Raw genomic sequence first — 25,678 nt, forward strand, 5'->3', positions numbered from 1 at the left:
TGTGGGGGTGAGGCAGGCAGAGGGGAAGGAAGTACTTTGTGGACAGCAAAAGGCCCTGTAGACAGGGCAGCAAGGGGCATGGGGGAGCTAATGAGGGTCACATGGAGTGGGGTAGAGCTTGGAGTCTCAGATCATTTGTGCCATGGTCTTGGGCAGTCCCCAGCTTAGAGCCTCACTTCCTCTCCATCAAGTACAGAGAAGCAGAGCTGCCTGGCCCAGGTGTTGCTGGCCCTTCTCAGTGGAGGGGAGACCCCAGTGATCATTGCTCTCACTTTTCTGGACTTGAGGGTGAGTTTGCCCCTGGGATACAACCCAACTCCTTCCTTAGTATTTCTTCACCCCAGCCAACGTCCTGGACCCCCCCGCCCAGGACGTAACATGCTTTTCATGGATGAGGCTTGGATAGCTGAGCACAGTCTAAAAAGCCCCTAAGCTTGGGCAGCACCCCCATCCCCCAGGGCTGTGGCCACTCTTTTTCCCTTTGGCTCAAATCTGTCCTGGAGTGCAGAGTGGAGAGTTACGGGGGTGTGGGCGCCCCCATCCCTGGCTCTGCTGGAGAACCTTATTTCTCAGTGGCCTGAACGTGAAGATGGGTGGGGGCTTCCCAGTTCTTCCATTCAAGTGCTCCTCAGACCCAACCCGCTGAAGTTCCGAGGTCATATGAGACCACGTGCATTCAGGGTGGTGTGGCTTCAGATCCTTCCCAGTTCTGATACCTCAAGAGGGGGTGCCCCTCAGGGGCCCTGTGCTTCCAAGCTTAGAGGCTCATGCTACAAGCCCCCTCCCCAACTCTTTCCACCCTTCGGGAAGGGCCTGGCATCTCTGCAATCACTGGTCAGGACTCAGAAAGAGAAACAGGCAGGGTTTTAATCATTTATTCATTCCTTCAGCGAGCAGGCACTTCCTGAGCAGCCACTGTATGCCAGGAGCTGGCAGGAGGCCCTTGAACACTCTGGACTCAGTCTAGTGCTAGATTGATGATTGGGCCATGATGATGCCAGGGGTGCATGCTGTGGGAGCCTGGAGCAACTGCCAAGCCTGGTGGGCCTTCTGGAGGAGGTGCCTGCTACGCCCAGCCTCGCAGGAGGCAGAGCAGTAGGTGTTCTTTATTAAAAAAAACTTTTTTAGGCTGGTTGCAGTGGCTCACGCCTCTAATCCCAGAACTTTGGGAGGCTGAGGGGGGCAGATAATTTGAGGTCAGGAGATCAAGACCACCCTGGCCAACATGGTGAAACCGTCTCTACTAAAAATACAAAAATTAGCCAGGCGCAGTGGCAGGCGCCTGTAGTCTCAGCTACTCGGGGGGCTGAGGCAGGAGAATCACTTGAACCTGGGAGGCAGAAGTTGCAGTGAGAAGAGATCGCACCACGGCACTCCAGCCTCGGCAACAGAGCGAGACCCCATCTCTGAGATGGCTCACTGCAGTCTTGAACTCCTGGGCTCTGGGGATTCTCCCTCCTGACTCAGCCTCCTGAGTAGCTGGGGCCACACTCAGCTATTTTTTTTTTTTTTTTTTTGTAATTTATTTTAAGAGATGGGGTCTTGCTATGTTGCTGAGGCTGGTCTTGAACTCGTGGCTGCAAGTGATCCTCCGTCCTCAGCCTCCCAAATCACTGGGAATACAGGCGTGAGTCACCATGCCCTGGGAGGTGTTCTTTACAGACTGTTCCTCTGCAAGGAGAGGGTACAAGAAAGGGGCCCTTAGCACAGCATTCAGGTCCAGGTGTCTGCTGGGCCTTCTTCTGCCACTTCTAACTCATGCATTGGCACCTGCACTGTAATGATTTGTGTCTATCTCACTGAGAGCGTGGGAAGTCCCTGAGTGCCGAGACTGGGACTCCTTCCTCATTCTGTTTCTCAGCGCTTCACACAGGGTCTGCAAACAGTAGGCATTCCACAATGCTGCTCCCAGTAGCCTTTCCTCTCCCCCAACTTGTACCTAAGTCAGAGTTCATATGGGTCCAGCATTTTTTAGCTGGCAGAGCAGGTTCCCATATATTAATGCATGTGGTGCTCACCAAAGCCCTGTGTCAAAAGTGTCATCGCTGTCATCAGCATCACCTGCCAGAAACTGCATAGCACGGTGGTTTCAGCATGTGGGCTCTGTAGTTGGACTGCTCAGATTCAAGTCCTGTCCTTACCACTTACGGGCTGTGTGGCCTTGAAAAAGTGTCTTGGCCTCTCTGTGCTTCCATTTCCCCATCTGTAAGATAGGAGTAACACATCTCACAGGAGCATGGAGAGGCTACAGGTAGAGTAAGAAAAACACTACCTACCACATAGTCAGCTCAATAATCATGGTAGTTACCGTTCTATTTATAGAGAAGGACATAGAAGGTCAAGGTCAAGATGACCCAGCTGTCTGGTGGAACAGGATTTTTATCTCTGAGTCATTAGACTTCACATCTAGTGTTGGGGGGTTTAGACTTCAAATCTAGTGTTTGGGGGTTATCTCCTCGTCCCCCTGCCCCATCTCCCTTGTCACTCTGTCTTCTAATTTATCTGTTTATACATCTGGTTGTCCTTCTCAGTGGGGCTCTTCAAAGGCGGGGGCCTGTGTTAGGCTGGTTCACACCTGTCTCTCCAGTGCCTGGAGCAGTGCGGGGCCACCAGTGAACTCGAAGGCTGTATGGAAGGATCCACATACTTGCTTCCTGCTAAGGTGTTCTGCTGAGCCCCTTCACATGGAGGACCTCATGGGAGCCTCCAGACCACTCTAGGAGGAAGGTAAAAATTCTCTACAACTGCACTGAGGTACAATAAACGACACACATTTCGTTCTGATGTACGTATACACCCATAAGCCCATCACTGCAATCAAAAATGACAAACATTTCCATCACCCCTAAAATTTTGCCATGCCTCTCTCTGTTATCCCTCGCTCCTTCCCATTATAGATTTATTTTTATTTCTTTAGAGATAGGGTTTTGCTCTGTTGCCCAGGCCAGAGTGCAGTGGCACAGTCACAGCTCACTGCAACCTCCAACTCCTGGGTTCAAGGCGATCCTCAGCCTCCTGAGTAGCTGGGACTACAGGTGCATGTCACCACACCCAGCTCCAGTTTATAGATTCATCTCCAGTTGATAAAGGAGGAAACCGAGGTACTGTGGGGTTAAAAAACCTTCCTGGATACACTTGTCCAGCAAGTGGCCACTCCAGGATTTGGACCAAGGTGATGTGTCTTCAGGCTGCCTCTCTGCCACTGTGCCATGCGGTTGGGTGACAGTCAGCAGTGGGTGGGTGCCTGCAGTGGTCTGTAAAGACCACCTGAGATGTCCTTCCTCCTCTGTTCCACCCTGTCCAGGTCCAAGACAGTTTATGAAGACAGAGCAAGTGTGACTCTCTCAGCGTGCTCCTGTGTGAAAAGCAGGCTGACACCCCAAAGGGAAGGGCGGATAACAGAGACAGTGCAAGCGGAGGACATAAGGGTGCCTCAGAGCCTGGAGGCTGGGTGATGCAGGAGCCTGTGTGTCCCGAGGGGGGTGCTGGGCCCAGTGTGAGTACGTGTGACTGTGACTGAGACAGTGTGACTGCTGAAGGCAGGGACATAGCAGCTCCCTGACAGGGGGCGGAAGGCGTTAACTGTGTGAAGGCTGGTTGTGGGTGGGTGGGCTCTGGGCCTCGAACCCCGGGGCTGAGGGAGATAGTAAACAGCAGGGTGACTGACGGGAGGATCATGTTGGTAGCCCTGCGAAGATGCTGCAGGGCTGTGGGGGTTTGTGTGACTTTGCAGTTCAACAAATTCAAATTCAGCCAACGCTGGCAGGGCCTGTTGTGCCAGGCAACCAGCTAGGAGGAGGAGACTCGGACCCAGCTTGCAGCTGAAGGGCGCTGGCTGCCGGATTCACCTTGTGGTGCCTTCCCTTGCTGGCATTGAGTCCTTACAATAGTCCCATCCCCAGGTTGAGGCTAGATGGAGGGGCACAGAGGGAAGTGACTTGCCCAAGGTGACCCAAGCTCCTGAGTGCCAGGGCAGGATCTGAATTCAGACTCTCAGGCTGCAGAGCCTCAGTCCCTCCCTGCCATGCCTGTGCCAGGGTGGAGATGTCTGGTCCTGGAGGGGAGCTTGGACTCCTGGCCTTGGCTCTGGAGACATCCCCCTAGACCACGTGGGCTCCTAACCTGTCCATGGTCACTGTGCTGAGGGGCGGAACGGTGGGTCGCCCCAAGTTCTTCTTTCCCCGGGGCCAGATTCATGGACTGAGGGGTTGCTCGGCTCTCAGAGACCCCCTAAGCGCCCCGCCCTGGCCCCAAGCCCTCCCCCAGCTCCCGCCCCCCCCCCTCCTGGCGCTGACTCCGGGCCAGAAGAGGAAAGGCTGTCTCCACCCACCTCTCGCACTCTCCCTTCTCCTTTATAAAGGCCGGAACAGCTGAAAGGGTGGCAACTTCTCCTCCTGCAGCCGGGAGCGGCCCGCCTGCCTCCCCGCGCGCCCGCAGCCTCCCCCGCTGCCTCCCTAGGGCTCCCCTCCGGCCGCCAGCGCCCATTTTTCATTCCCCAGATAGAGATACTTTGCGCGCACACACATACATACACGCGCAAAAAGGAAAAAAAAAAAAAAAAAAAAAAAAAAAAAAGCCCACCCTCCAGCCTCGCTGCAAAGAGAAAACCGGAGCAGCCGCAGCTTGCAGCTCGCAGCCCGCAGAGGACGCCCAGAGCCGCCAGCGGGCGGGCAGACGGACCGACGGACTCGCGCCGCGTCCACCTGTCGGCCGGACCCGGCCGAGCGCGCAGCGGGCACGCCGCGCGCGCGGAGCAGCCGTGCCCGCCGCCCGGGCCCCGCGCCAGGGCGCACACGCTCCCGCCCCCCCACCCGGCCCGGGCGGGAGTTTGCACCTCTCCCTGCCCGGGTGCTCGAGCCGCCGTTGCAAAGCCAACTTTGGAAAAAGTTTTTTGGGGGAGACTTGGGCCTTGAGGTGCCCAGCTCTGCGCTTTCCGATTTTTGGGGCCTTTCCAGAAAATGTTGCAAAAAAGCTAAGCCGGCGGGCAGAGGAAAACGCCTTTAGCCGGCGAGTGAAGACGAACCATCGACTGCCGTGTTCCTTTTCCTCTTGGAGGTTGGAGTCCCCTGGGCGCCCCCACACGGCTAGACGCCTCGGCTGGTTCGCGACGCAGCCCCCCGGCCGTGGATGCTCACTCGGGCTCGGGATCCGCCCAGGTAGCGGCCTCGGACCCAGGTCCTGCGCCCAGGTCCTCCCCTGCCCCCCAGCGACGGAGCCGGGGCCGGGAGCGGCGGCGCCTGGGGGCCATGCGGGTGAGCCGCGGCTGCAGAGGCCTGAGCGCCTGATCGCCGCGGACCCGAGCCGAGCCCACCCCCCTCCCCAGCCCCCCACCCTGGCCGCGGGGGCGGCGCGCTCGGTCTACGCGTCTGGGGCCCCGCGGGGCCGGGCCCGGAGTCGGCATGAATCGCTGCTGGGCGCTCTTCCTGTCTCTCTGCTGCTACCTGCGTCTGGTCAGCGCCGAGGTGAGTTGCCACGGCGGCTGGGGCTGGTTCTTCATTCATTACCTTCGCCCCCACCTTCTGACCGCCCCCTCCTCTCCCTGCAGTGAACTTTGGACCCCTGCAGCCCGCGAGCCTGACGCCGGGCGCTGGGTGACCTCCTTGGGCTGGGAGAGAGGTCTGGGGGTGACAGGCTCTAAGGGAAGGCAACAGCGGTGGCTTTCTTTCCAACCGGCCGGCGAACCTGGCTCCCTAAGCCGTTCCGTGTCGGGGGAGGGTGTGTGTGGCCCTGTCCCCCACCCTTTGGGAACCCGAGAACAAGCCCCTTCCCAGCCGGGGGAGAGGGGGTGGGGTGGCGCCCAGGGTGCAGAAGGCAGCGCGTCCTCCCGAGCCCACTTCGGCGCCAGTCTCGGCTTAGGCTCTGTCCTGCCATCGGCGTGCCCAGGAGGTGCAAGCTTGAGCACCGGTGCCATCCACGCCGACCTTTGGCGGGACTCGGGTCCCACCCTGGCTCCCGGTCGGGGTCCGGGTGGACGCCCTCCGTCATGCGCAGGGCATGCCCGGCCCCAGTGCACTGTCTGGAAGCAGCTTGTGTCTCGGGCGCGGGGGTTGGGGTGGGAGTAACAGGGCTCAGAGAGAGAGAGAGAGAGGGAGAGAGAGAGAGAGATAGGGACGCAGGTAGGTTTCGGGCACTCGGGTAGGGGGAGGACTGGGGGCTCTGAAGGAATCCAGCCCCCTGGGTGGTGTGTGCCTGAGGCCTTGCCGTACCTGTGCCCGCGCCCTGCGAGAGGAAGCACCTCTCTCCCCCGCATGCAGGGTGCGGAGCGCGCCGCCTGCAAAAGCCTAGCTGCACGGGAGATGGGGTATAAAAACATCTGCGGGAGCGCTGGGGTCGGAGTCGTCCCCATCCCTCTCAGCCTCACGTAGCCGTGAGTTGGCAAGTCTACCCGGAATCCAGGTGGGAAAGGGGGCGGGGCGGGAGGACTCGCGCGGTGGAGAGGAGGAGAGGGCAGCGTGCCTGGGTCCCGTCCCACCTCCGCCCGGCTGCGGCCGGGAGTCCGCACCTCGCCCGCACCTTGCCGGCTCCCGGGGAGGGTCGGTCCCTGCGGCCTCCAGCCAGGCGCAGGAAGGAGGCAGCGGTGGCGAAGGGGTTAAGGCGGAGGGCTCGGAGGCCGCGGCCCGGCCTTGGGCCGCCGCCAGCGCAGGTTGTTTTGACCACGGAGGAGCCGTCGCCGTCTCCTTTTGTTCTCGGGACTCCTCGAGGGCCGCAGGCCGCCCGCCCAGGGGCCCCGCCCTTCCGCGGCCGCCCCGCGCGGTCCGCACCCGGGAGGGAGGACGCGGGGCTCGGCCGGGCCGTCTGCAGGCCCCTCCCGACACCCCCTCCCCGCCTCTCCCGCAGCCCACCGGGCCGCGGCCAGCTGTTGGGGAGGGGGTGGCCGGCCGGCCCCAGCTGCCGCCTCGCTTCGCCTTGGGACCTGGGGGCTGGGCCCGGTGCCAGGGCGTCCTGGGAACGGCGGCGCCCCGTGGCTGCTCTCCGCAGCCCACCCCGCCCGGGCCCCCGACTCGCTCACTCACCCCACGCATGCACACTCCTGGCCGGAGGCGATGCTGCGCTCCGGCGGGCGGGCGCGCAGAGCGACGGGCACGCACTACCGCGGCCGGGTCGCGCGCCCGCCGCCGCCGCGCCTGTGCACACGCGGGACACACGCGCGCGCACCGCACACAAACGCACGCACGGCCCCTGCACGCGCGGCCTGAGCACACGTGCGCGCACACCCACGCACGTACACAGGCACGCACGGGCCCCCGTGCACCCAGCACCTGGTGCTCGCCCCCGCGCAACAGGTGGGCCCTCCGTGGGCCCTGGCACCTCACCACCTCTGTAACGGCCCCATTTCCTTCCTGGCGTCCTGTGAGGGAGGGAGAACCTCCCATCAGCTCCACAGCACCCACTTTTTTTTTTGCCTTGTCAGGTCAGCCTGACGCCCCTCAAACCTTACCCATCTGTGACTACTTTTTTTCAACCACCTCCGCGTAGTGGAAAATGGTGGTGATGTGACTCTGAGGGGCACTGAGGTGTCCAGACCGATTTCGCCTCCCCATAAGCCTTCATTTGAACCTGCAAGACTGGAGGGACCTGGCGTGTGCAGCCGCGGAGGGGGCTCCCACCCCTGGCTGTTGCATTCTCTTGGCTGATCCCAGCGTGCCCCGGAGAGGCTGACAGCTGGATGTTCCCCCAGCCTCCCCTTACCATTTCCAGCTTCGTCCAGCACCTCCTCCTCCTTTCCCACAGCTCCACGGGCTCGTGTATCTGGGGTGGAGGCTGTGGCACAGAAACTGCCTTTCTCCTCACTTTAGTCACAGCATTCTTGAACACATGGCCACAGGCGCGATGTATGTGGCACTTTGCAGTTTATGAAGCACTTTGCTGCTAAGCCTGAGTGAGCCTCAGGCTGGCCCTGGGGCAGGGGACCTGCATGGGGATGGGACCACGTTGGGGGGTCAGTCCAGGAAGGAGCTGTAATGGCCAGTACTGGGAGAGTCAGGGCAGGCCTGCTGGTGGAGGTGGCCTTGGAGTTGGCCACGTCCTGGTCGTGCTTGGACTAAGCTTTCAGCAGAGGGCAGGCAGTCCTGAGGCAGAGTTGGGCGGAGGGCCTGCCGAGGCCTCTGAGGTGCCATCTCCACCAGCTGAGCTGGCTTCCAGGAGGGCGAGTCCCACTGTCACGTGACGCATCTGGCCTCAGCACCCATCTTCCGGGAAAGAGTGAAGGGCCCCACAGCCCTTTGCCGTCTAGCTTCCTCTGGGTTTGCTAATGACCCTAGGGAGCAGGGGACCAACTGCTGGAATCCCAGAACCCTGGAGGTGTGCAAGGGCAGGTCAAACAGAATTTGAAGGATCTGGTGCAAGAGCCAGGAAAAGAGAGAGAGAGAGAGAGAGAGAGAGAGAGAGTGTGTGTGTGTGTGTGTGTGTGTGTGTGTGTGTGTGTCTATCAGAGAGAGAGAGAGAGACACTGATTGAGCAGGAATGGTGAATGTTTACCACGGGCCTCATAAGTACCTCTCCACGTCTTGTCTTCCCCTCCCCGCATTGAGGAGTCTCTTCTGTGACAACTCTTCCTATGTTCTGGTTTATTTCATTGTTTATTACCTGCTTTCTCCACTGGAGTGTCAACCCCTTTAGAGAGCTTTCCTCCTGGTCCCCACCATTAGAACAGTGCCCAGAGCCCTGTGGACAATCGATAACTATTTGTGCAAAGAACAGTGAGTGTTGGGTTGGTGTGGAGGACAGGACCTGGCCCCCTAGTTGCTCCATGGCCCCACTGACTCCTCAGTTCGCTCTGCTCCGAGGGCAGCCCTCCTTTTCAGCCCTCCGGTATGCATCAGTCTTTCAAGGCCCCCCATCTTGAGAGAGAAGCCTGTCTGTCTCTCCTCTATCTTGGGTCTTGGGCTACCAGGATTAGACAGGACAGAGAAGAAACAGAAAGAAAATCAGACTGCAAAGGTTCTGTGTATTATAAATGGCTGGACTGGTTCCTCTCTTCCTGCTTTAATTTTCCTCTGCTTCTGCAAGAGGTGGGGAGGCCAGGGTGCTGGGCCCACGTGCAGGAGCAGAGGCTGAGTGGGAGGGTCCCAGGAGCAATAAGGAAAGGGAATGCTAGGTGGGAAACACTGGTTCTAATGGCTTCTGTGGTTTGCCCTGAGAGGGCTTCTTCAAAGGGGTTGGTTGGCTTTGGCATTCGATCTAAATAAGGCCTGCGACTCTCAGGCAGGCAGGCTCTGGGAGGCCTCATCAGCTTCTTCCTCTGCCAGCCACAGACAACGCCCCTGGTTGCTTGGACCTGTGTGTCCCTCGGTGGGAACAGCAGGCAGTCCGGGGAGTGTGTATCTGTGTGTGTGTGCTGGGCCCACGAGGAGGGTGGGGTTCAAGCCCCTTTGATCTGCCAGCCTGGTTGGGAGCAGATCACTCACCTGGCCTCACGCTCACTCGTGCCCTTCCTACCTGCTGCAGCTGGCGCTTGGGGGCGGGGTCGGAGGAGGCTGTTTACCTTGGCTCCCATGGCTGGCTTTGCCCCAGCTCCCTCCTTGCCACGCCCTCACTCTGCCAGAAACCCCAGGCCTGAGATCTGGGGCAGCGTCTTCAGGGTGCCAGGCCTCCTTTCCCATCTCTGAAGTGAGCTGCCTACCTGGAGGCCTGCAGAACCTGTGCCCAGGAAAACCAGGCCCCAGACAGCTCACCTTCCCATACCAAGAAGAGCCTGTGACTCCGAACCCGTGCTCATGCTCGTCATCCTCAGAGCATTGCATCCTGGAGCTGAGCACATGCTGAGTGTCCCCCCACCCTCACCCACCCCCAGCCCCGGAAGGGCCCTGCCAGCCCACACGGCCCCAGGCTCTGCCAGTGTGGAGGTAGGGTACCATTTCCTGTGGCCCAGCACAGGGGATAATGCAAAGTCACGCACTCTTTCATTGGTGGGCAGCTCTCCACCCACTCCTTGTCATCCTCAAAAATGTCCTGTGCTGCTGGCCCTGAGCACGTGTGTTACTTGCTGCTGCCCACAAAGGAGCCATCCGGAAAGAATTAATGATGATGACAGTGACAACTCATTAAGCACCCATTATCTGCTGGCAGCTCTGCTCTGTGCAATTATGCCTCCCAGTAACCCCGGGCGAGGTATTATTAGCCCCATTTAAAAGATGAAGAAGCCGAGGTTTTAGATTGTGACAAGATTCCAAGAATTCAGGTTGCGCTGGCATCTGGAGCCCTTGCTCTTTCCTCTGCTACAGGGTTTCTTAGCCTCTGCCCTCCTGACATTTGGGAAGGCTGTCCTGTGCCCTGAAGGTTGGTGAGCGGTATTCCGGCCTCCACCCGTTTAGATGCAGTGCACATCCCAAGTTGTGGCCACCAGCAGTGCCTTCATACATTGCCACTGCCCCGTGGGGGCCCAGTCGGCTCTGGTTGAGAGCCTCTGACGTAGGACATGCTGCAGAGTAAAGAGCCAACACCAACCTTATATGATGCTGAGGGCCAGCGGCCTCAGAGCACAGGAGAGAGAGGCTGAGATGCCCCATGGTGGGCTGGAACAGGTGGGCATTCTGGAGCCTGGGAACGACCCAGCTCTGCCACTTGCTGCTTGTCTGGACCTGTTGCTGCTTGTTTAATTTTTTCTAAGCCTCATTGTTCTCATCTGGAGGATGGGGATACAAGTACTGCCAGCCTCTTAGGATTGGTAGTTTATACGGTGTTTTTCTCAGCGTGTGGCTTGTAGCTGGCATTCATAGATGTTAGTTGTGGTATTATTACCAAATCCGGGGCCTTATGGGAGTTCTGGGCATCTAGTGGCCACATTACCAGAAGCATCTGCAGGGATGGCCTCCCCGCTCAGATTAAAAGGGACTCTAGGAGCTCCTTTGCCTAGGGTCGGGGAAGAATATGCCAGGTGGCTCTCCTGGTAGAGGAGGTGGGAGAATCATACTGGACAGAACCTGGAGAAGGGTAGATTCCTTCATGCGTTTGACCAGTATTTACTGAGGACCTACTGTGTGCCTCTCCCTCCTCCTCAGACCCTATCCTGGGCTCTTTCGCACTCAGCCTTGGAGGGTCTGTTTGTTTCTGTAAAGATGTCATCTCCTATGTGTCATGTGCCTGGGTCTGTTCAGGGGTCCGCCTCCTCTGCTGTGGCTGGCAGCTGCAGCCGGCTCTCCAGTGGGTAGGGAGAGCTTGGCACAAGCACTAAGTGCCATTTGCTACTAGGCCTTTGGGCCCCTCCCCTGGGAGGTGAATTGAATCTTTACCCCACAAACACTTCTTGTTTTCCTTCTGCCAGTGATCCAGGGAGGCCTGGCTGGGCACCCGGCTTTGGCGTTTTCTTTGCCCCTTCTAACACCTCCTGGCTGAATTAGAACTGAATTGAATGTTCTTCAAGCTCCTCGAGTCACAGATGAGAGCCAGGGCCATAGGGGCCGTGACCAGCCGAGGTCACACGGCAGTTGGTCCATAGGCGTGGGATCCGGCTCTCTGGCCTGCCAGTTCTGGGTTTGACAGAACTCTCAGGGGAAGCGGCTCTCACTGGTGTTCACTGGAGACCAAGCCCTCTGTTCTGTGGGTTGGATACTTTGTCAACATTTGGAGAGCACCAGAGGCGTGGTCTCTCTTCTGAGGTGGAAGGAATGAACTTGCTTGAGGGCGGGAGGAGGCAGAGCCTGAAAGTGAAGGACAGCGGGGCCCATACCCTCCTCTGTCTGGCGTGTGCAGCCACTGGCTGCCCGGAAATTGAAGGAAAGATCGTAGTTCTCAGCCAAGCCCTGCAACCTTTTTTTCCTAGAGTTGCCCAGCAGCCCTTAGACATTGGGCGGGGTTGCCACTCCATGTTCAAACAACGACATGGAGACTCAGGGGTTTCAGGGAATGATGTAGCTTTAAAAGTGGTCACCCCTACCCCCCCACCCTAAGTCTTCTAGCTCCTGGATCATGTGGGTGGCCAGAGTTGGTCATGGCTGAACCCCTGGAGGTGTTCCTAGACTTCATGATAAGCAGGAGGAAACAGAGATTTTGGGGAGGGCCCTTTGAGGCTGGCCACAGGGCTGAGACGACCTCTTCTCCTTTCCTTCACTCCCCTCTGCCATCAGGCAGTGAGAAAGCAGCATCCCTTTTGTGAAGGTAGCCTGCACCGAGCCCCTCCGAGCCCCCCGACCTTCGGCTCCAGGAGTGTGGAGGGAACCAAGAGGGCCGGAAGTCCTCCCTTCTTAATCCAGGGAAACTGAGGCAGAGAGTGGTTTAACCCAAGGTTCTATAGTAGTATGCCAAGCCTATTGGCGCCCTCTCCAGAGCTGTCTGTCCAGACCGTGCAGCCCGAGTGCCTGTGCCTGCACCTGTGTGTTTGCACGCCTGGAAGTCCGGTCCCAGCCTTTGAACATGCAGCGACATCTTAGGAATTTTCTTTGCTTCTCAGTGGCTGGTGGTCTGGATTGTGATTCTCAGTCTCCCATCTGCCCTCGCCTCTTTCTTGGGATCTCTGGCATCAGCCCCTTGGGTCTCCTGGAACTGGGGGGGGACGTGGCTGTGACCTTCCTACGGGGCTGCTCTTGTGTCATTGTGGGACCTGCGGTTTCCCTGGAGGAAGCCCGGCTCCGAATGAGGCCTGTTGAAGTGCTTATCAAGTTTCGAGTGTGTTTGGCAACAGGCTAAAGGGGCTCTAAAAATAGGGTTTGGTTGGGCACAGGGCACGGGTAAGCTTTCAGGTTTCCCGGCCGTATCTGAGGATTCCCTTTTTGCCTCTTTCGAGTGAGAGACTTCATAGATACCACTAGGACCTGGGGCCTCCTGAGACCATCAGACGCTCTATGCATTTATTAAGCACCTCTTGGACCCAGGAGCCTGGGAGTACAGGCTCTGTCATCCCAAAGGCATGGGTTCGAATGCAGCTTTTGCCAATAATTGAGCCTGTCTTCGAGCCTTTGTTTTCCCCTCTGTAAAATGGGGGTTAGATTGGCCATGGGAAATGCTGGCTGTCTTCAGCTGTCTTCAACAGATGTGCAGCGAGACTCAGAGAGAAATCAGATTTGGTGTCTTCCCGGAACTTGTAGTTTGGTGGGGGAGACAGACATAGACAGGCAGGTCCAACTCAAAGCAAATCTGGGCTTCCTGTTGGGGGCTGAGGGTGCAGGGAGTGCGCTTGGTCTCAGAGGCTTTGGCAGGCCCCGATATATTGAAGGAAAGACCCTAGTTCTCAGCCAAACCCTGCAACCGTCTTTTACAGGCCCCGAGGCCTTTGTGCTCCTGATCATCAGGCCTGGATCCTGCCTGTCCATCTCCCTGTGACCTCAGAGCTTTCTGCAGGAGAAAGCGAGAAAGCATGTGGTGGGGGAGATAGCCGTGCTGGAAAGCCCCCACTCCCAGCTCACTCAGCCTTTTGGTGTCTGCCCGGCAGGGGGACCCCATTCCCGAGGAGCTCTATGAGATGCTGAGTGACCACTCGATCCGCTCCTTCGATGATCTCCAGCGCCTGCTGCACGGAGACCCCGGAGGTAAATGGAATCCTCGCCCCGCGCTCTGGCCCTCCGAGGAGACTCTAAGGGAACTGGGAGGGGCAGGACAGGAGGCATCCCTCTTCCTTGACGTCTGGGGAACTGGAGGCCCATGGCAGCCCAGAGAGAGCCCGGCCACACCCATCCAGGGCAGGGCCGAGTCAGCAGGCGGGTTGGCACCTGGGACTTGGGGTGTGGCAGGAGAAGCACCCACGTGTGGCTCCGGCTTGGTGCTGAGGTTGGGGTGCCGGGAGGAGGGAGGGCGGGGAGAAGGTGCCCAGGTCATCTGCCAAGTATGTCTCCAGGTGTGGGCCCAGCCAGGGAGGATGGCACCTCTCCCCGCCCCTCTGGCTAGCGGCCCGGTCTGTGAGGTCCCCTGGGGACACCTGGCCTCGACCAGCAGGCAGCCCTGCCCGTGCCCCAGAGCTCACTCAGCAAATGGGCACGTGCTCGGTGGCACACACGTGGCAGGGCTGGCGGGCTGGATTGACAATGTATTTATAAACGTTGTCTTCAGAGCAAATTCCATTCTATTCTAACCTCTGGCCTGTTCCCTGGAGCCCTGGTCAGCGGCCCCCCTGCACCCCCAGGTCCCCTTCCCTCTGGGGTTCTGTCTCTTTGTCACTTTGTAATCCTTGCCCAGACGCTATCTACGGGGGAACAGCATTTCCTGCCTTTGTTTCCTCTCCCCGTTGGGCCCCTGGCTGCCTCTCAAAAGCATTCCCAGGCCCTTTCAATCCTGCCTGTGCTGGGGGGCGGTGAGGCAGGCAGGAGGGGGACCCAGCTGGGCCCACCTATTGTTTGCCAGGGCCCCCACCCCACGTCTCCCACAACCCCCACCCTATGCCCGACTGGCCGCCCCTGGCCACACACAATGGGGCAACTTCCAAATTTAGCCTTTCTACCATTTCTTTCCAAGCCTTTATGCCCCCACCCTCAGACGGCCCCTCCACACTCCTGGTGGGGGTCGGGATCTTGGAGATGAGGCTTTCAATAGCAGGCCTGTTTCAAGGCAACCATGTGGCTATTTTTTCCTAATCAACTTAACCTTTCCACAAAGCGCATCTTTTCCCCATCTCCTCCCCACCAGGGACATTCCAGAGATGGCAGGGAGAAAGGAAAGGAGCCAGAGGGACAGATAGGCTCGTTGACGTAGGGGCTGTCAGGCTGGACGGAAGCGGACTAGTCATCAGACTCCCTGCAGTACCCGGGACGGACAGGCGGCAGGCGCCTTTGTCTCGGATGGGGCCAGTGGGTCGGGGCCAGAACTGGAGCCATGGGGTGCTGTGTGGAGGTGGCAGGAGCGTGTTCCCAATGCCTGTTAGTTTATTTGTGGCTCGTCACCCATGAAATAGACAGAAGGGTCTGTCCACGCTTTAACATCCAGCTCAGAGGCCTCCCTCAGCCCTCACTTCCCAGCAGCCAACCTCTGGCCATGGGCTCTGGAAAGGACCCATGTCTCCAAGGAGTGCTGATGGGACTGAGATGGTGCCCAGCCTGGAAAAGGGAGCTGTCATTTGTTACCAGAAGAATCAACAGACGGCTGGGGGCAGAGGTGGGGCAACAGGTTAGAGACGGGGGAGGGAGACAGATGCAGATACGTGTGAGGGGCCCGGAGCTAGAGAGACCAGGCTCTAGAAGGGTGTGTGGCAGGGACTCCCCACCACCAGCAGGCCCAACTTCCACCCCTCTTCTCCTCTTCTCTGTCTTCAGCTCCCACCCCCGTCCCTCACCCTCCCTCCCTTGCTCCCGCCTGCCCAGCACCGCCATTGTCCAGGGCTCCAGAGGGGCTGTGTTCAGGGCATGCGGTCCCCCTGGGGCTTCTGGGAATTTCTCCATTCAGCACTTCCTATGGGAACGGCTGGGTGGAGGGGCACTGGAAACTGGCCTTCAGTGCCCCAGGTCCTAGCCCCGCCCTGGAGGCCGAGGAGGGTTCATTTACAGTAGCAAAGGGGAAGGGTTATTTTTAACTCCACTGACATGGGTTCTGGCCAAAAATGTGGCTAAAGAGCCAGGGATGCAATCAGGGTCCTGGGCCTGTGGCTGTCCTGGGGGCTGCTTGGAGGGTCCGTGCTCAGGGCCAGGACCTGTGCATCTATGGGGGCTGGAAGGAGGGACTGTTCTCTGGAGTCGGGGGCGGCAAACCTCCTGCCTGCCCAGAGACCCCAGCGGAGGGAGCCCCTGCCCGAGGTCGGGCCGCCTTGTGTCTGACTGCGCCTTCTCCTGCAGAGGAAGATGGGGCCGAGTTGGACCTGAACATGACCCGCTCCCACTCTGGAGGCGAGCTGGAGAGCCTGGCTCGTGGAAGAAGGAGCTTGGGTAAGACTGAGGCACGCAACAAGGGTCCTTCAAATTAGGATGGGGGCCAGGGAAAGAGAATGGGGGCGGGCAGCCAGTCGGAGGGCTCTGAGGGTCCTCTTACAACTCCCTTTCCCCCCACATTCAGGACTGAGTGAACTGAGAGAGTAAAACCATCCTTAAATGCCTGTGTTGAGTCATCACACCCCTTCACCCCCACACTATCTGTTTTCTAAATATAGTGCTGCAAAGCTCATTCGTTCCTTATTTCAATCCTGGAGGTAGATATTATTAACCCCATTTCACAGAATTGGAAACTGGGGCCCAGAGAGGGTAAAAAAGTAGGCGAGGTCACACCGCTAGGAAGCAGTAGGGCTGAGATCCCAACCTGCTCCCGTCACTTGAGCCCAGCATGGTCCCTGATGGGCTATGGGACTCACCTGTAGCGAAGGGCCGCGGCCTAGGCTGGTAGAACTTGAGCAAAGCCTGGAACTGCCTCCTGCTCCCTTGCAGAGACCTAAAGGAGACTGTAGATCATTAGGTCCCAGAGAAACCCTCCCAGGTGAGGCAAATGTCCGCTCAAACCCCTCCTCCTCTTTGACACCTGGAGTCCCCAAAACACTGCAGTTAGAGGCTGGGGGAACCTATGGATAAGAGTCAGGTGGCCTGGGCCGGGCACGTTGCCTTATGCCTGTAATCCTAGCACTTTGGGAGGCCAAGGCGGGCGGATCACGAGTTCAAGAGATCGAGACCATCCTGACCAACATGGTGAAACCCCATCTCTACTAAAAATGCAAAAATTAGCTGGGCGTGGTGGCGTGTGCCTGTAGTCCCTGCTACTTGGGAGGCCGAAGCAGGAGAATTGCTTGAACCCGGGAGATGGAGGTTGCAGTGAGCCAAGACTGCGCCACTGCACTCCAGCCTGGCGACAGAGCAAGACTCTGTCTCACAAAAAAAAAAAAAAGAAAAAAGTCACGTGGCCTGAGTTCCACCCCCCCCCCCAATCTATGAATGTGGGCGGGATATTCAGCTCTCAGAGCCGCCTGTCCTCTGTATGTGGATAGCGGCCGGTAGCCTCAGTGCTTGCTGTAGGCCAGGCTTACTCACTTTACACCTTAGATCCACATGGGAGGGAGGTGCTGTTCTTATCCCACTTCATAGAGGAGGAAGCTGAGGCTTTGAAAGCAGTGGTGATAAAAGAATCCATGACACCGTAAGACAGCAGTGCATGCGTGGTTTCAAGATAATATGGTACCCGTATAACGACCACAAGCCCATAAATGTGTAAAATCATAAAGAAGAATAAAATAATTACGCTCCAGCAGAGGGAATCGGACATTTACTAAGCATTTACAACATGCCCCACACTCTGAATTTTCTCACTTGAAACCTACAGTGGTTCTTGGGTATAGATCTCATTGTCCCATTTTGCAGATGGAGAAATGGAGGCTTAGAGCGGCTCAGCCACCTGCCCAAGTCCTGTCGCTAATAACAGTCAGGACTTGAAACCTGAACCCTGGAGTTGAAAGATATGAGAAAGAGCAGTCCCAGGGGCACTGGCTGAGCTCCCCTGCCAGGCGGAGGGACTCTGGGCAGGCCCACGCTCCTGACCCAGGTTCCCTCTCCTCCCAGGTTCCCTGACCGTTGCTGAGCCAGCCATGATCGCTGAATGCAAGACTCGCACCGAGGTGTTCGAGATCTCCCGGCGCCTCATAGACCGCACCAATGCCAACTTCCTGGTGTGGCCGCCCTGCGTGGAGGTGCAGCGCTGCTCCGGCTGCTGCAACAACCGCAACGTGCAGTGCCGCCCCACCCAGGTGCAGCTGCGGCCCGTCCAGGTGCGTAGGCTCCACAGGCCCCCGAGGCGGGTCCCTGTGGTGGGTGGAGGCCACCCTTCTGAGGCTCATACCTGACCAGGCTTCCTTGACTGGGCAGAGTGGTATGCTGAAGGCCATTCGTGATTTGTCCCTGGGCTCTGTCTACGGGGGCCCACTCTTGGGAAGCTCTTCCTGGGCAGGCGGACTAAGGCCGACCATGAATCCTCTAAGGTGGCCCAGGCCACTGTAGCCAAAAGCCACAGACAGACACCCCAGGCTGGGCGAGGTGTGGAGCCAACTTGAAATAGGGATGTCACCTCCTTTACGAGGACAAAATTGCAGAACGTCCCTTGAAGAGACATATCCGCAAATATTTGCCTGACATTCAGAGTGTTCTGGGCAGCTGCTCAGGTTCCCCTAAAGCTCTCCCTATTCAGGGCTCTCTTGAGAAAGGCTCGGTGGGTGCCCCTGCATCTTTGACACCTGCTTGTCTCTCTTTGACAAGCTGTGTCTTTAATAAGGAGGGTGCAGAGAGGCCCACCAGGTGATAGACACCGCAGAGCTGGGACAGGTCGCCCTACAACAGTGGAATGCTGACCCTGGCTTTCTTCGGAGGGGCGGGAGATACATACACTGGACTCACGGAAAATTCTAGAGTGGAGGCTATCTCAGGGAGCACCCTGGTCTCACCCTGGTGAGGGCAGAATCAGAGAAGCCACTGCTTCTGCTTCTTGTGGAAAGATTCCTGCACGCTCCAGGCCAGCCTCGCCCACAGGCTGGGCAGTGCGCACTTCCCTAGCTCAGCACCGGCCCTTGCCTGATGCTCTGCCTGCTTAGCCGCACTTCCTTCTCCTGCCACCAGCCCGTGGCCTCTCCTCCTGCCCACCTTCCCTCCCTGGCTTGGGCCCCGCGCCTGAGACTATGAATGTCACTCCACCCCACTGCCCACTCTCGTGCTATCTCCTGTCCTCAGTGCTTCCAGCTCTATGGATGGACACCTGACATCTGAGCTCCCCATTCCCACCTCCCTCCTAGATGAAGCCTCCCCCCACTTCCTTCCAGACAACCATCTACCGCCTCTGGCGCAGCCCTGACCTTGGCTGGCGCTCCGGGAATGAGTGTACCGCAGGCCCTAGCTCAACCCGGAAATGCCTTTCTGGCTCTCCCTCTCTGGGGGCACTGAGGGGGGCCCCAGGTCAGGAGGGCTTGTTTTGATGGAAAAGCTACGAGAAGGGCAGAGGTCAAGGTCCTGCTATTGTTTGGGCCAAAGCGTTTGCCCCACAGCCTACTCTCCGGGCTTTCGAGGAAAGATTGCTGCAGGGAACACTGGGGTGGGAAGCGCAGGCTGTTCGGGCTTCCCGGGCTCCTGGCTGTGTGGCCTCTACAGAGGCATTTTGTGGCTCTGTCCTCCAGGTGAGAAAGATCGAGATTGTGCGGAAGAAGCCAATCTTTAAGAAGGCCACGGTGACGCTGGAGGACCACCTGGCATGCAAGTGTGAGACAGTGGCGGCTGCACGGCCTGTGACCCGAAGCCCGGGGGGTTCCCAGGAGCAGCGAGGTAACCACCTTTCCAGGTTCAGCCCTCAGCCCCCTTCCCCTGCAGCAGCTGGGAGCAGGGGCCGGTCTTAAAACTGGAGATGGGATCAGGCCCGCCCCCGGTTCCATTCATGGGAGGCTTTCTTTCCATCTTGCTGAGAACAAGCCAGATTCCTCCCTGGCCTGAGAGCCCTACATGAGGATTAGCCCCTGGCTGGCCCTCTGGTCTCTGCCAACCAGTACCCTTCACCTGTGCCAGCCCCGCCGGGCAGGCCTCTTTCAGTAACCAAATGAGTTTCTGCCTCAGGGCTTTAGCACACACTGCTGTGGCTGGAGGACACTTCTCCCAGCTCTCCACAAGCCTAGCTCCTTCTCTTCATTAGAGTCTCAGCTCAGAAGTCACCTCCTCCTAGACATCTGCCCTGACCACCCCATCCAGAGTAGCCCCGTTTCCAGTCTTGCTACCACAGCCCCCTGCTTTGTTGGATGTGGGGATGGGATGGTGGAAGGAATCTGGGCCTGGATGAGAGAAAGCTCCATGCCCATCAACTTCAGACACTGGGCAGCTTGTCCTGGGGATGAGAAATAAAGCTAATTTCTCGTACCCTTGAGCAGGGGAAGCTGGACCAGTGGGGAGAAGCCACTGGAGAGAGATCTTAGCTCCATATGCAGAACAGCTAGCTGGTGATCAGTCAGGGGTACGAGACGGCATTGGCAGCATTGTGAGGCAGTGAAACCCCGTCTCTACAAAAAATACAAAAATTAGCCAGGCATAGTGGCACACGCCTGTAGTCCCAGCTACTTAGGAGGCTGAGGTGGGAGGATCGCTTGAGGCTGGGATGTTGAGGCTACAGTGAGCCGTGATGGCACCACTGTACTCCAGCCTGGGCAACAGAGGAAGACCCTGCCTTAAAAAAAAAATGATTAATATGATTAGATGAGCATTAAAAAAATCATGTGAGTGATAGTTCTTTTTCAGTAACTTTCTATTGTTAGGGACAGGACAATCTTTTCATTCTCATTTCTGATTAACAAGACCGTGAAGACAGAGTCATTTCTTGACCTCTGGGTCTTATTCCCAGAGCTGAGCTGAGTGGCTGGATGCCCTGGAAAGGCTGATCATATGACAGCTTCAAACTGACGTGTTATAAATTATTGAGTTAACATGGAGGATGATTTCTCTATTAAGGGAAAATTATATATATATATATTTTATATATATATATATATATATATTTTTTTTTTGAGACAGTCTCACCCTGTTGCCCAGGCTGAAGTGCAGTGGTGCAATCTTGGCTCACTGCAACCTCTACCTCCTGGGTTCAAGCAGTTCTACTGCCTTAGCCTCCCGAGTAGCTGGAATTACAGGCACCTGCCACTACATCTGGCTAATTTTTGTATTTTTAGTAGAAACGGGATTTCGCCATGTTGGTCAGGCTGGTCTGGAACTCCTGACCTCAAGTGATCCACCTGCCTCGGCCTCCCAAAGTGCTGGGATTACAGGCGTGAGCCACCACGCCCAGCCTCTTTCTTTTTTAAGAGACAGGATCTCTCTCCATCACCTAGGCTGCAGTGCAATGGCATGATCATAGCTCACTGAAGCCTTGAACTCCTTCCTGGGCTCAAGCGAGCCTCCCTCCTCAGCCTCCCAAGTAGCTGGGATTACAGGCATATGCCACCACGTCCAGCTAATATTTTAAATTTTTGTAGAGATGGGGTCTTGATTTGTTGCTCAGGCTGGTCTCTAGCTCCTGGGTTCAAGTGATCCTCCCACCTCAGCCTCCCAAGGTGCTGGGATTACAGGCATTGAGCCACCACGCCTGGCCTTCTTTATGTTTAGAATGAGTTACTTCATGTATTTGTTTCACATAATTTTCTAAACCAGTTTCTTGGGAGGCGCATTATACCAGTGAAATGTAGATGACATAAAGTCCCATCATTTTAGTTCTGGTATTTTGGTTGAGTATGATGGTGTTTCTGTCACCTGTCCATGGGCCTGGCTAAGGCTTGGTGGCTCTCTGTGATACTGTGATCAGTGTCAGACCTCCTAGGCTCAGATCTGCGTGCTGTCACTCGTGCTGTGTGGTGACCTTGTGCTTGCCTGGGCTTGGTATAGCCCGGTGTCCTGCTGATGGCCCAGGCTCTGGGGAAGAAAATCCCTGGGCCCTTCAGTGGCCCTCCTGGTGTCTTCTGTCTGAGGGGATCTGAAGCCCATCCAAGTCCCTGAACTGCTAGAAAATCTGCCCATTTGCAGAGATGGGACAGCTGCCTCGTGGGAGCTGGTGTCTGTAAGGTGGGAGGTCAGGTGTCAGATCCCGGCAGGCTGGGAGAGCTCAAAAGGCTCCCAGGAAAAGGCTGGCCTTGAGCTCAGCAGACACAGCTGTCCCTGCCAAGACAGCCACCTGGGAACCCAGGAGGGAGATAAGTGTATAAGAGCCCCCCTTGACTGAGGCTCACAGACATTGTCGTTTGTGCTGAGTGGTTGGAGGTGTACACTCTGGAGGCAGATCCCTGAGTTCAAATCCCAGTCTCTCTGCTTCAGTTTCCTCATCTGTAAAGTGTGGGTAACAGCACCTGCCGGTAACAGCACCTGCCGTAAAGGGAAATGAGCATAGAGCAGCACCAGGTGCATGGTAAACACTAGCTGGGGAGTTTCTGGCCATTTCCATGTATTGTCTCCTAACGCTAGGAGGCCAGGGCTGCTGTCTTCTCTGCTTTAAAGATGTGGAAATCGGCAGGGCACGGTGGCTTACGCCTGTAATCCCAGCACTCTGGGAGGCGTAGGCAGGTGGATTACTTGAGGTCAGGAGTTCCAGACCAGCCTGGCCGACATGGTGAAACCCCATCTCTACTAAAAATACAAAAATTAACTGGGTGTCATGGCACATGCCTGTAATCCCAGCTACTCGGGAGGCTGAGGCAGGAGAATCACTTGAACCTGGGAGGTGGAGGTTGCAGTGAGCTGAGATTGCGCCACTGCACTCCAACCTGGGCAACAGAGTGAGACTCTGTCTTAAAAACAAATAAATAAAGATGTGGAAATCAAGGCACAGGGTGTTTAAGTGACTTGCTCCAATGTCCACAATACATGGGAAAGCTCAGATTTGAGCCCTGGTGAGTCAGATCCACAGCCCGAGTTGTGGCCCATCCATCCCACTCTACTGCTTCTCAGAGTGGCAAGGGGCAGGTAGGTGACAGGCACAGCTGACCCGAAGGCCCAGCTTCATGGTGGGAGTGTGATTCTGGCCCAGAGCCCAGTGACCTCCCTACCACGTGACCGGATGAGGCTGAGAGGTTGGGAGGAAACCTCAGTAGTAGGTCAAGCTAAGGAAAATAAGAAAAAAAGTGAGTTGTAGCAGCTGCCATGTGCTGACCACTTCATACTCGGAGCTTTTTATTATCTCTCCCAGGTCTGGGGGTTGACTGGGCTCAGTTGGGCGGTTCTGTTGGCCTGTCTACTGGTTGCAGTCAGCTGGCAGCCTGGGCTGTGGTCATCTGGAGGCTCAACAGGGACAGCTGGGCCTATTTTCCTCTCCCTGTAGTCCAGGGCCTCTGGCTCTGTGGGGAGAGCCAGTCCCTACCTGGCCTCTCCATGTGGCCTCTCCAGCAGGGTAGCCAGACCTCTTATGTGGCGGCCCAGGGCCCCCCAAAGCATGAAGGTGAGAGCTGCCGGGCCTTCTTAAGGCCTCTGCCTGGAACTGGCACAGCACCACTTCTGCCTCTTGTTGGTTAAATAGCTCCAACTCCAGGCGAGATTCAAGGGGCAGGGAAATAAACTCTACTGGTCTGTGGGCAGTGACAAAGAACTTGAAGCCGTATTTAATCTGCCCGGCTCTGTGTCCGGTACTGTGCAAAGAGCTTTGCCAGCGTACTGTCATTTACTCCTCCCACCAGTCCTATGAGGTGGGCAGTCTTATTACCCCCATTCCACAGATGGAGGCGCCGAGGCTCAGAGAGGTTTAGTCATTGTTCCCAAGGCACGTACAGCTGGTGAGCAGTGGAGTTGGGATCCAAACCCAGGACCCTGGCCCAGATTCCCCTCTTGTCCCTTTCCTGAGTCCGGAAGACCTCAGGAGGTCCGTGGCAGGCCTTGGTCAGTCCGGAGAGACCGCCCCAGTGGTCCACATGCTCACGAGGTCTTTCTTTTTCTTATGCAGCCAAAACGCCCCAAACTCGGGTGACCATTCGGACGGTGCGAGTCCGCCGGCCCCCCAAGGGCAAGCACCGGAAATTCAAGCACACGCATGACAAGACGGCACTGAAGGAGACCCTCGGAGCCTAGGGGCATCGGCAGGAGAGTGTGGGCAGGTGAGGGCCGGGCAGGGAAACTGAGGCCCAGAACCCTGTGTTTCCTTCTCCGTGGCCTGTGGATGGGGTCAGGGGAAAGGATTTTTCCATACAAAATCCAGCCTCTGAGCCTTGGTCCTCTCTGCTCAGTTATCAGCTGGGGCAGGGTGGGTGGTGGGCTTTGGAGACCCCAGCCCAGCTGTGTCCCAGCATGCCCTAAGAGAATGGGAGGTCTAAATCTCAATCTTCCCAGCCCCTCAATGCCCCAGCCCTGAGCACTGCTGGAAATCAGGGGTAGCTAGTTGTCCCCAGCTCCCTGCCCCTGGCATGGGGGACATATGAACGTGGGATGGACCCTCTAGGTTGTCTCTGACCCCCCTGTCTCTCTGCTTGGCCTGCAGGGTTATTTAATATGGTATTTGCTGTATTGCCCCCATGGGGTCCTTGGAGTGATAATATTGTTTCCCTCGTCCGTCTGTCTCGATGCCTGATTCGGACGGCCAATGGTGCTTTCCCCCACCCCTCCACGTGTCCGTCCACCCTTCCATCAGCGGGTCTCCTCCCAGCGGCCTCCGGCATCTTGCCCAGCAGCTCAAGAAGAAGAAGGACTGAACTCCATCGCTGTCTTCTTCCCCTGACTCCAAGAACTTGGGATAAGAGTGTGAGAGAGACTGACGGAGTCACTGTTTGGGGGAAACGGGCTCCTTCCCCTGCACCTGGCCTGGGCCACACCCGAGCGCTGTGGACTGGCCCGAGGAGCCCTGCACATGGCCCTGAGGACCTCTCAGCGTAGCCTGCCTGGTCCCTGGACCCCTGGCCAGCTCTGAGGGGAGACACCTCCAGGCAGGCCAGGCTACCTCGGACTCCGTGGCTAAGACCACAGACGGGCGCACAGACTGGAGAAAACCCCTCCCACAGTGCCCAAACACCAGTCACCTCGTCTCCCTGGTGCCTCTGTACGCAGTGGCTTCTTTTCGTTTTCGTTTTGAAGACGTGGACTCCTCTAGGTGGGTGTGGCCAGCACACCAAGTGGCTGGGTGCCCTCTCAGGTGGGTTAGAGACGGAGTTTGCGGTTGAGGTGGCTGTAGATAGTGACCTGAGCATCCCCTGCCTCCTGCCACCTGTTCCTCCCCGCACTCCACTCTGATTCACCTCTTCCTCTGGTTCCTTTCATCTCTCTACCTCCACCCTACATCTTCCTCTTGTCCTGGCCCTTCAGTCTGCTCCACCAAGGGGCTCTTGAACCCCTTACTAAGGCCCCAGATGATCCCAGTCACTCCTCTCTAGGGCAGAAGACTAGAGGCCAGGGCAGCGAGGGACCTGCTCATCATTTTCCACCCCAGCTAAGACTGCCATGTAAGGTTGTGCAGGGTATGCACTGCACAAAGACATTGTATGCAGGGAGCACTGTTCACATCATAGATAAAGCTGATTTGTGTATTTATTATGACAATTTCTGGCAGAGGTAGGTAAAGAGGAAAAGGAAAAGGATCCTTTTCCTAATTCACACAAAGATTCCTTGTAGACTGGCCGTGCCCCTGATGCAGCCTGTGGCTTGGAGTGGCCAAATAGGAGGGAGACTGTGGTAGGGGCTGGGAGGCAACACGGCTGTCCACATGACCTCCATTTCCCAGAGTCGTCTGCTCCAGCAACTGCCCTTCCAGGTGGGTGTGGGACACCCGGGAGAAGGTCTCCAAGGGAGGGTGCAGCCCTCTTGCCCGCACCCCTCCCTGCTTGCACACTTCCCCATCTTCGATCCTTCTAAGCTCCACCTCTGGTGGCTCCTCCTAGGAAACCAGCTTGTGGGCTGGGAATGGGGGAGAGAAGGGAAGAGATCCCCAAGACCCCCTAGGGGTGGGGTCTGAGCTTCCACCTCCCTTCCCACCTACTGCACTTTCCCCCTTCCCACCTTCCAAAACCTGCTTCCTTCAGTTTGTAAAGTCGGTGATTATATTTTTGGGGGCTTTCCTTTTATTTTTTAAATGTAAAATTTATTTATATTCCGTATTTAAAGTTGTAAAAAAAAAATAACCACAAAACAAAACCAAATGAATCCGCCGGAGGTCTGTCTGTTGGCATCGTGTGTGACAATTAACCTTTCTGCCTTGGCAGGATGTGCCGACAGCTTGCGGCGTGTTCCTCTCACTCTGGGAGCCTCAGGCGCGATCGCACACACTGGCGCGCACGCACACACACACACATCCATGCTCACACATGCGTGCACATACACGCAGGCGCGCGGCTTCGGGGAGGCCTCAGTCCAGTGGGAGGGAAGAG

The 25,678-nt window shown here is 57.2% G+C and overlaps 1 protein-coding gene and 1 long non-coding RNA gene across 2 annotated transcripts; one reads left to right on the forward strand and one right to left on the reverse strand.

The window, feature by feature from the left end:
* Positions 1–859: 859 nt before the first annotated feature.
* On the reverse strand, positions 860–3,996 carry LOC140709086 (uncharacterized). Its single transcript, XR_012089453.1, has 2 exons — positions 2,576–3,996; positions 860–2,203 (listed from the first exon to the last, which is right to left on the reverse strand). It is a non-coding gene; the product is annotated as an uncharacterized lncRNA (long non-coding RNA).
* A 330-nt stretch (positions 3,997–4,326) lies between these two features.
* Positions 4,327–24,381, forward strand: PDGFB (platelet derived growth factor subunit B). The gene is made up of 7 exons (XM_073006710.1): positions 4,327–5,462; positions 13,367–13,463; positions 15,693–15,782; positions 17,394–17,599; positions 18,992–19,136; positions 23,272–23,422; positions 23,803–24,381. Exons 1-6 carry the CDS (start codon positions 5,400–5,402, stop codon positions 23,394–23,396), a joined length of 726 nt encoding a protein of 241 aa, XP_072862811.1. The 5' UTR covers positions 4,327–5,399; the 3' UTR covers positions 23,397–23,422; positions 23,803–24,381.
* The last annotated feature ends 1,297 nt before the right edge of the window (positions 24,382–25,678 follow it).

Source organism: Chlorocebus sabaeus, chromosome 19, assembly GCF_047675955.1.
Source record: "Chlorocebus sabaeus isolate Y175 chromosome 19, mChlSab1.0.hap1, whole genome shotgun sequence".
Lineage (NCBI taxonomy): Eukaryota > Metazoa > Chordata > Mammalia > Primates > Cercopithecidae > Chlorocebus > Chlorocebus sabaeus.

What these genes read in the sequence shown, in the direction of transcription:
- PDGFB (XM_073006710.1), top strand. Translation starts at nt 5,400, where the DNA reads ATGAATCGCTGCTGGGCGCTCTTCCTGTCTCTCTGCTGCTACCTGCGT. An exon ending in TGCGTCTGGTCAGCGCCGAG is followed by an intron (nt 5,463 to 13,366) that starts GTGAGTTGCCAC and finishes TCTGCCCGGCAG; the next exon opens with GGGGACCCCATTCCCGAGGA. An exon ending in TGCAGCTGCGGCCCGTCCAG is followed by an intron (nt 17,600 to 18,991) that starts GTGCGTAGGCTC and finishes TCTGTCCTCCAG; the next exon opens with GTGAGAAAGATCGAGATTGT.